The sequence below is a fragment of the Agelaius phoeniceus genome, chromosome 18 (genome assembly GCF_051311805.1).
Source record: "Agelaius phoeniceus isolate bAgePho1 chromosome 18, bAgePho1.hap1, whole genome shotgun sequence".
NCBI lineage: Eukaryota > Metazoa > Chordata > Aves > Passeriformes > Icteridae > Agelaius > Agelaius phoeniceus.
The window spans coordinates 3995698-4005954 of NC_135282.1; the positions used below are offsets into that span (position 1 = coordinate 3995698).

The 10257-nt window shown below is 48.5% G+C and overlaps 1 protein-coding gene across 1 annotated transcript; it reads left to right on the forward strand.

Moving 5' to 3' along the window:
* The first annotated feature begins 5336 nt into the window (after positions 1–5336).
* Positions 5337–9226, forward strand: FICD (FIC domain protein adenylyltransferase). The gene is made up of 3 exons (XM_054646008.2): positions 5337–5616; positions 6876–7323; positions 8479–9226. Exons 1-3 carry the CDS (start codon positions 5337–5339, stop codon positions 9089–9091), a joined length of 1341 nt encoding a protein of 446 aa, XP_054501983.1. The 3' UTR covers positions 9092–9226.
* The last annotated feature ends 1031 nt before the right edge of the window (positions 9227–10257 follow it).

Sequence of the window (10257 nt, forward strand, 5' to 3'; positions counted from 1 at the left end):
ATTATCCCACTTTTCCACCAGCCAGCAGCTCATGTTTGGAGCACTGCTCTCCTGTCTCTCAGGAATTATGGACCTACCCAGCAAAGGCACAGGGAAATCATTGTTTGTTTGCTGCTCAGACCCCTGAAATTCCAGGAGAAAATGAGATTTCTCTTGCTTGCTTCAGATCCTGGGGCTTCTCCCCAGATCTGCTGGGTTTATTTCCAAACTCAGGTGCCAAACAGCACCAGGGGCATTCCTTTTGGGAAGGCACAGGGAGCCTGGCACTGCCCCCTCCCAGTGCTCAGGGAGGATCACACCCAGCCCCTGCTCCAGCTCAGCCTCTTCCTGCGGGAAGCAAAGCCCAGCTGGGGGAATTTAACATTCCAGCTCTGGAGGAATCAAAACCCAGCCTTAAAAAGGGAAATATTTCCCAGCTCTGAGTTTTTGCAGAGTGCTGGAGGCACCTGATAACAGCAGAGTTCCACAAACAGGGGCTGCTCCCTGCTGACAGCGGGAGAGGGGGGATTTCAGTTTAGAGGAATTTCAGAGGATCCATTTTATCCAGCAGGAAAATGAACACAGCACCCTGGAAAGCTGGGAATGACACAGGTTCTGTCTCCTTGTTTCCAAAGGGGCTCTCTGAGCTCTGCTGGACAGCACAGCTTTCCAAATCCATTTCTTCCATTTGCAAACTCATTTCTTCCATTTGCAAATCCATTTCTTCCACTTGCAAACCCATTTTTTCCCAATTCCTGCCCTGTTCCTGAGTGAATGTGCTGAGGAAAGAGTGGTGCAGAATTCCAAGGCCAATGGCACCAACCACAGAGGGGATTTATGATTCCTAAAGGATCACCCACCTGCTTTGGTTCCCATTTATCACAATCAGCACATATCAACAGTCATTTGCAAATCCCAGGCTCTGGGAGCCTTTGGAAACTTGTGTCCATGGAGAATAAAAAATGTGAGTGGTAGGTGGCTCCTGAGGCCTCCTCTGCTCCAGAGCTGCTGTTTCTCTTTCTTTATTTAAAAATTTAAATAGCTCTTGAATCTCAGGATTTTTATTATTATATACTATATATATATATATATATATATATATATATATATATAAAAATATTGTGTATATATACACATACATATATATAAAATATATATACTATACATACATATATATAAAATATATATACTATATATGTATATATAAATATAGTATATATATACTATATAAATATTATAAATATTATATATATTATATATATATATAAAAAAAAATTATTCCTGTTTGCAACTCCTGCCCAGGGCATCCTGGCTGAGCACAGCCCCTCCCAGGTAGCTCACACCCCCTGAAATGTTGGAATTCAGCCCAGGATCAGGAGAGGAGAGCTCCAGCAGCTCCCCACACCTCTGCCAGGACTCAGCTGTGTCCCCAGCATCCCTGCACTGCTGTTGCCATGGTGACCAAGCATTGTCCCCTCTCCTGCCACCTTTAAGGAAAAAATGTCCCTCTACAGCACAGGGCTGTCCCCAGAGCACTCCCAGGTGGCCTCAGCCCCTTCCTGCCCCCAGGACATTCCCCAGGACAGGGACTGCAGCCCATGAGGAATTCCCTGCTGGCTCCAGCCTGGAGCTGACCATCCCCAAGGAAAAAAAAAAAATCCAGGATAATTCACACCTAAACCGGGGGAGTTTGAAGAAATCCAAGCAGGGAAGAGCTTGAGGCCATCCAAGACCAGCAGAGGCTCTTTGAGCATAGAAAATCTTGGGGCCAGCAGTGTCCTCATGGCTGGTGGCACTGGCAGCACCAGGGAAGCCACCAGCACTGCCACCCCCGAGTGTGCCAAGCTGCTTCTGTGCCACCCCGCAAATCTCCCCTGGCACCTGCTGAGCTCTGACAGCTGCCAGGACCTAAGCAGGGGGCGAGCTGAGAAGCTGAAAGGAAAAATAGCTCCTTTTGTAACCTGCTGCCGCAGCACTCCCACCCCCCTGCCCGTTTTAGCCCTCCCTGTCCCACATTGGAGCCCTGGGGGTGGGAGATGGGAGGAATTGTGGCTGTTCAAGGATGCAGCGCTCGGGGTGGTGTCCCCTCTGCGTGTGGCTGTGGCAGGAGAGGCGCCCACCCTGCTCCCACTGCTCCTCTGGTGTGGGAACCCAGGAAATTCCTCTGGCTGCCCTGGAGGGCTCGAGCCCCTGCCCAGTCAGAGACCCTGGCACAGAGCCCAAGACCCCTGTGCCTTTGATTTAGCCCTTGGAAAAAAAAACAATTACCAACCTTTATGTGAAGGATTACAAGCCATGACAGTTTTAGTAGAATGATAGTGAATTTATCACAGGGTGAAAAAGTAGATTTTGGGGGTTTTAGAATAGGGGTTCAGGGGGCAAGATGAAGGGATCTGGGCCTGCCCAGCCTTTCTCCTTCTTCTTGGCCTCCATCTTCTGCTGTGATGTTGGCACTTTTAGATTGGTTTAGAGTAGAAGCTCACTGTCTAACACAGGTGATGGGTATTGGGAAGTTAATGTAAATAATGCCATTTTTAGTATAAAAAAAATAACACCGCCCCAGGGGCAGGCAGAGTGCCTCTGACTGTTGTGCTGAGCAGACCTCGGCTGGACAGGAGAAAGAATTTTATAGATAAGATACAATAAACAACCTTGAGAACGAGAAATGAAGAGCCCTGACTCCTTCTTCAACCACAGGGCTGGGAAAAGAGACTTCCCAACACATCTCAGGGTCACTCTGAGCAGCTAAAGATCCCAAAGCCAGATCATCCCAGGGCACCTTCCCTACCCCAGGATGCTCCAGCACACCCTGAAATCAACAGCACTGGTGTATCTGCCCAATCACATCCTCCACATGGAGGCCAGGGAAGATCATCCCAAGGATGTGCAAGCTTTGGGAAGCTCCAAGCTGCTGGTACACCCAGGAATCTCTGAGCGCACATACAAGGGAATTTTACCCCAGCACAAACAGTTCCAGAAGGCAGCCAGGGCCTTACTCAAGCTCCAGATATGTTTTCCAGGATCGGTGCTGGGCAGGTCCTGGCGGGGGAATGCAGCAGGCTGGGATGTTCCCGTGGAGCAGCGAGAGGAGTCAGTGCCATCTGCCGGCTGCAGCCACCCCGCCGCTCCCCAACCCACCGGGTGCACAGGAATAGTGGGCTCCTGGTCATTACATAGGTTAGTAATGACACAGCTTGATGATTCGGAATAATTTTCAAGTATCCATTTGTAAATCAAGAAATAATTTATTTATAAATTAATATACAATAATATGTATAATATTATACATTATATAAATTATATATAAATTTATACAGTATATAATATAATATAATTATATAATATTAAATGTATTGTAATATATAATATAAAATATATCATATATACAATATATTATAATTTATATATTTTCTATATAATTAACATTATATTCTATTATATTAATTGTAATATTTAACATAATATAATAATATGTAATAATATATAATATATAATAATATAGAATATAATAATATGTAATAATATATATTAATATACAATATAATAATATATAAATTAATAAATAATGATTGTTGTTATTACAGAGCTGCTTAACCACTATTTTTTGGCTGATTCTTTTAAGTATCGCTTTCAGAAGTGGCTTATGAAGAGCAAAAGAACAGGGTAGAGAAGAAAAACAGAACTGTTTCCACGTACGTGGAATAACACAGATAAATAGTGCAGAGGAGAGTCTTGCTAAGAAACTGTCTGTGAATTACTTGTTTCAGTCTTCCTGGCAGAACAAAGAGAAACTTAACAGTCTGAAGTGACAGGAGACAGCAACAGGGGGACTGAACAAAGGCTGGATGGTTAAAGAAAAAGAGACATTACGCATTTATTGCTGCACTCAAACCCGGCACGTGTCAGTGAAATCAAGGTAAAATGGCAGAAGAAGGAAGACCAGAACCCCAGCCCCCCGCTGAAGCTCCCAGGATCCCTCAGGAGCGCTGCTCCAAATGCAAATTCCCCTAAAGGGAATGGGATCTGTTTGGCACATCTGTGGAGGTCTCCCCTCAGCTTCCTCTGGAACACAGTTTAAATACCCTGAATCCATTTCTGACAAACCAGGTTATTTTTCCCTCCTGCTGATGATCTCCACCTGGTAGAAAACCACCTCATCACCTTGCTAGACAGTGATTCTGAGGGATTTACCTGCAATTATTTAAAACATTCTCTTTTCCCTCAACTTTTTTCCACTCTCTCCCCATTCCTGGCCTCCAGCAGGAGAGGCAGAGGTGTGGAACAGCTGCTGCTTAAGCCCAAACATAAAGAGCGAAACATCCAGAAGGGCCACGGAGAGGCGACGGGAACTCTGTATCAACAGAACGAGGTGATTTTCCATGGAAATGGCCAGAAATTGAAGGCAATGGAATTTAACCCTTTGTGAGCCCCGCCGCGCTCCTATCGCCTAGCAACAGCACGCCATGCCCTATATGGCAACCGCGCCCGCCCACTCCCCATCCTCAATTCTCATTGGCTGCGCGCCGCGTGGTTGACGTGCATACTCACCAATCCCCACCCTCCACGAGCCTCTCTGGCGCCCGGGGCGCGGCGCTACCCGGAAGCCGGTGCAGGAAGCGGAGGGGAGGAGCGCGAGAGACGCGTCCGCTGCGGCAGCCAATGGGAGAGGAACCGGGGGGCGGCTCAGCCAATGGGAGCGCGCGGGGGCGGGGCTGGGGGCGGGGTTGCAAGAGCCGGCAGCGGGCGGCTCCGGGAGGCGGCAAAGGTGAGTGGGGATCGGGGGGACACCGGGCAGGGGGCCGGGACAGCACCGGAGGGTCTTGGGCAGAGGGGATCGGGAGGAAAGCCTGGGGTGCACCGGGCAGAGAGGAGCCGGGGTGCTGGGGGGGATTCCGGCCGTTTCGGGCTCGAGGAAGGAGCGGTGGCTGCAGGAGAAGCGGAGCATGGGGAGGGGTTCCAGGAACCCTTGGCATGGCGGGGGGCACAAGCCTGGAGGAGGATGGGGAAGGGACGGGAAGCTCCGTGATGCCCGCGGAACCGACTGGTAGAGCCCCGTGCCCACGCTGCTCCCGGGCATCCGTGGGAGTGAATGCGAGAGCGGATCCCATACGGGGCTGGCGGGTGGCAGGGAAGGGGACGGCAGGGACAGCTGTGACAAACCCCGAGCACATCACCCAGACCCCGACTACATCACCCAGATCCCGAGCACATCACCCTGACCTACAGCACATCACCCAGACACAGAGCGCATCACTCAGACCCACTCTTACCCGGCACAGAGCTGTGGCTAAATCTGTGCATTCCCAGGCGGGAGCAGTGACAGGGGAGATGCCCCAGGTGTCGGTGCTGGACTCAGGATGAATCTCGTGGCGATGGCGACCGATCCCGAGCTCCAGTGGGTGTCCCTGTGGCTCCGTGTGCGCTGGGCGGCCGTGCTGGTGCTGCTGCTGAGCTCGCTGGTGATGCTGCTGCTGCCGCTGGACAACCAGTGCCAGGCTGTGCTCAAGGGCCTGTCCTTGCTGAGGAACAGGCTGGGCTCCTCCTCGGGAATCAGCAGGCTCACGGGACAGAGCACCGAGCTGAGCGTCACCTCCCGGGGGCTGGAGCTGCTGGTGCTGAAGGGAAAAGCATCCCCAGGTGAGAGGTGCTGGGTGGGCATGGCTGAGCTCCTCGGGTTAAGGAGGTGCTGGAGAGGGTCCAGCAGAGGTCACAGGGGCGATTTGGGGTCTGGAGCATCTTTGTGATTAGGGGAGACTGCAGGGCCTGGTCAGTCTGGAGGAGGGAATCTCAGCAATCCACACAAACATCTCCAGAGGATGGTGCTAGGCTCTGTTCAGTGGTGACAAGGAGCAATAAATTAAAACACAAGTTCCACCTCAACATGAGGAGCAATGGGAGCTGTCCCTCTTTCCACGAGGGACAGCTGCCCACGGAGTGGTGGAATCTCCCTCCATCATGGAGACATTCCAAACCCACCTGGACACCTTCCTGCTCCAGGTGACCCTGCCTTGGAGTGATTTCCAGAGGGCCCTTCCAACCCTGACACCAACCCAGAGATCCTCACCCCCTTCCTGACCATGTCCTGTACCCCTGATGGGAGTGACAGCGTACTCTGATGGCAACAAACTGCAATTAACTGCAATTAACACTGGCTGTAAATGCCCCCGCGGTCAGGCAGGCCCTCACCAGCTCCTTGACTGCATTCCAGGACCCTGTGCTGGCATTGCTCTGTCTCTCCAGAGTTTTTCCTCGTGTTTTCAGTACTAGGAACTTCAGTGGAGGCGACTGGAACACAGAGAGGTGGTTTAATGCACAGAAATCTGGGCTACACAGCGTTAATCCCAAAATCCTGGCACAGAACAGCCTTTCAGGCAATGTCAGGCTGTAGCCATGGCCAGTATCAGCCAGGACATTAATTTGGAAAACACTTAAAGGAATTATTACAATTCCAGCACTGTATCTTTGTTTGCATTAAAGCTCTTACTGCTGGGAAAACGTTGGATAGTTCAGTGGAAAACCAGAAGTGCTGTTGGCAGCCAAGATAATAATGTTAACATTATAATTTCACTTAAAAGAAAGCCAAGGGAACACTGTTAAAACACTGTTTCCTCCCACATGAAGCAGTTTGGTGGCCACCTGTGGTCACCTTGAGCCTGCTGCCCACAGGTCCTGCCCTCCCCACACTTGCTGCCAAGAATGACTCTGCTGCCTCATGCTCAGTCTGGAAACGTGGCATAAACCTCTGGAACACAAATTCTGTTCCAGTTCTTGTTCAATTTTTATATCAGTGGACAGTCATAGAATATCCTGAGTGGGAAGGGAGGATGGTGGAATCCAGATTTCCAGAGGTTTCCAGTAAAACTCACCACTCTTTTTCTGTTACTACTTCATTCCAGAGGTGAAGCTGGAAGCCAGAGCAGCTCTGAATCAAGCCCTGGAGATGAAGCGCCAAGGGAAGCGGGAGAAGGCCCACAAACTCTTCCTGTACGCCCTCAAAATGGACCCGGATTACGTGGATGCCCTGAACGAGTTTGGGATCTTTTCAGAGGAGGAGAAGGACATCCTGCAGGCTGACTACCTGTACTCCAAAGCTCTGACCATCTCCCCCCACAACGAGAAGGCTCTGAGCAACCGCGGCCGGACGCTGCCCTTGGTGGAGGAGATCGACCAGAGGTACTTCAGCATCATCGACAGCAAGGTCAAGAAGGTGATGGCCATTCCCAAGGGGAATTCTGCCCTGCGCCGGGTGATGGAGGAATCCTACTACCACCACATCTACCACACGGTGGCCATCGAGGGGAACACGCTGACGCTGTCTGAGATCCGGCACATCATCGAGACCAGGTACGGGGGGGTGTTAGCAGGGGTCCCAGGATGAGGGAAGGGAATCTTGACTCCATGTTCCAGGAGGCTGATTTGTTATTTTGTGATATTGTATTATATTATATGAAAATGATGTATTTAAACTATACTAAAAGAATAGAAGAAAGGATTTCATCAGAAGGCTTGCAAGGAATAGAAAGGAAAATGGAATGATAACAAAAGCTCGTGACTCTCAGAGAGTCTGGGACAGCTGGGCTGTGATTGGCCATTAATTAAAAACAACCACAGGAGACCAATCACTGATGCACCTGTTGCATTCCACAGCAGCAGATAACCATTGTTCACATTTCGTTTCTGAGGCCTCTTGTAGCCATGATATTTTCTGAAAAATCCCTTTGCCAGGATTTTTCTCCTGAGAAGCTGAGAAGCCTCAAAGGAAAAGAAAATAATTATCTGCTGCTGTGGAATGCAACAGGTGCATCAGTGATTGGTCTCCTGTGGTTGTTTTTAATTAATGGCCAATCACAGCCCAGCTGTCCCAGACTCTCTGAGAGTCACGAGCTTTTGTTATCATTCCATTTTCCTTTCTATTCCTTGCTAGCCTTCTGATGAAATCCTTTCTTCTATTCTTTTAGTATAGTTTTAATATATTTTATATATATATATAAAAATAATAAAATAAATAATATAATATAATATAATAAAATAATAGAAATAAATAATAAAATAAATAATAGAAAATAATATAAACTATAATATAATAAAATAATATAATAAAATAATATAAATAAATAACACATTATTATAATAATATAATAAACTAGTATAAAAATAATTAATGTAATATAATACAATAAAATAATATAAACGAATAATACAATAAAATTTAAAAACATAATAAAATAAATTATATAATATAATAATATAATGAACTAATAGAAACAAATAATAAAATTAATAATATAATAAAATAATACAATAATATAAATAAATAATATAAGATTAGAATAATATAATAAAATAAAATAATAAATCAGCCTTCTGAAACATGGAGTCAAGATTCTCGTCTCTTCCCATGTCGGGTCTGCCTGCGAATTCCCACAGCCTCTCAGCTTCTCAGGAGAACAAAAAAAATCTTACCAAAAAGATTTTTCACAAAACCCATGTGTGCCACAGGTACGCCGTTCCCGGGAAGAGCCTGGCGGAGCAGAACGAGGTGCTGGGCATGCACGCTGCCCTCAAGTTCGTCAACACCACGCTGGTGTCACGCATCGGCTCCGTCACCAGCAGGGACATCCTGGACATCCACCGGCGCGTGCTGGGCTACGCCGACCCCGTGGAGGCCGGGCGCTTCCGAGCCACGCAGGTCTTCGTGGGCCACCACATCCCGCCGCACCCGCAGGACGTGGAGAAGCAGATGGAGGAGTTTGTGCAGTGGATGAACTCGGAGGACGCCAGCAGCCTGCACCCCGTGGAGTTCGCGGCGCTGGCGCACTACAAGCTGGTTTACATCCACCCCTTCGTGGACGGCAACGGCCGCACCTCGCGGCTGCTGATGAACCTGATCCTGATGCAGGCGGGCTACCCGCCCATCACCATCCGCAAGGAGCAGAGGGCTGAGTATTACCACGTGCTGGAGGTGGCCAACGAGGGCGACGTGCGGCCCTTCATCCGCTTCATCGCCAAGTGCGCCGAGACCACGCTGGACATGCTGCTCATCGCCACCACCGAGTACTCCGTGGGCCTGCCCGAGGCTGGCTGCAAACAAACCATCCCCGTCAAGACTTGAGGGGTTTGGGCAAATTCAGGAGCTGTGGGAGAGCAGAATTCCAAGCTGTTCCTGCTGGGAGGTGACTGGACGGGAGGTGTCACTTGAGCATTTTTGTTTATTTAAATTTGATTAAATTAATATTATTTATTTATATACATGATGCCAAATGGAGCTGGGGATGGTGGCCGTGCACTGGAAGGAGGTGGGGAGAGATGTCAGAGGGCTCAAAAAGATGAACTGAAATTGAATTTCCCCTTAGAACTAAGCTTTGAGGAGCTGCTTCAATCACAACCCTTCACCCAGGCAGTCAACTCTACTGTCTGACCTCAGCAAAGCCTAAACTGAGTTGGTTCTGTGTGGCCTCTTCCCTGTAGCTCCAAAACACATCCCTGAAGGAACAGCCTGCTCCCAGCTGTGTCCACCAGACACTTTGGTGTCACTCACACAGGTACTGACCACAAAGGAGGCTGAACTCCAGCCCAAAGGCATCTCTCCCCTCCCGTTTGTGTTTTTCTGTGGCACTTTGCATGTTTACTTTCAGCTGCCTTTCCTGGGGTGAGTTTTGTACAAGTGGGAAGTGTCTGGTTTGGGATTACAGGTGATAGGAGTGGAACAAGAGGAGAAAAGCTCTGACTTACTTGAGGGAGGACTCAGAAAATCTCAGCCAAGAGGAGCCCTGGGAAAGCACAACTGTCCTTAGACATTTCAGTGGAGGGGCTGGAAGGAGCTTGTCTGCAGAACTGTGGGTAGAAAAGGTCATCAGGCAGAGCCAGGAGACACCAGTTGTGCCAATTTGGGAAGAATGTATACAGGAAGTTTGCCAAAAACTTCCATTTCTTACGTCTAGGTAAGGGAACTTCCACAATTAATCACTGGTTATGTCATTACTCTGATAAATGTGTCAAGAATCACTCAAAGCCTCTGTGTGCTGCAGGGGCAGTGCAGTGCCTGGAGCTGCTGAGCAGTTCAAAGAATCCCTTTTTCCTTGGTTTTTAAGGTAAAAGTACCCACAGATCTCCCTACCCCAAACCTGCCAGGTCTGTAACAGCATCATTGACACCACCACCTCCAAGCTCACAAAACTTCCATTTAAAATCCCAGTTTAGAGCATTTAACCCCTTGACAAAAGCTGCCAGGTTGCCCTAGGCTTTGTTTTCTCCCCTTTTAACTCTCTCTTACCTGAC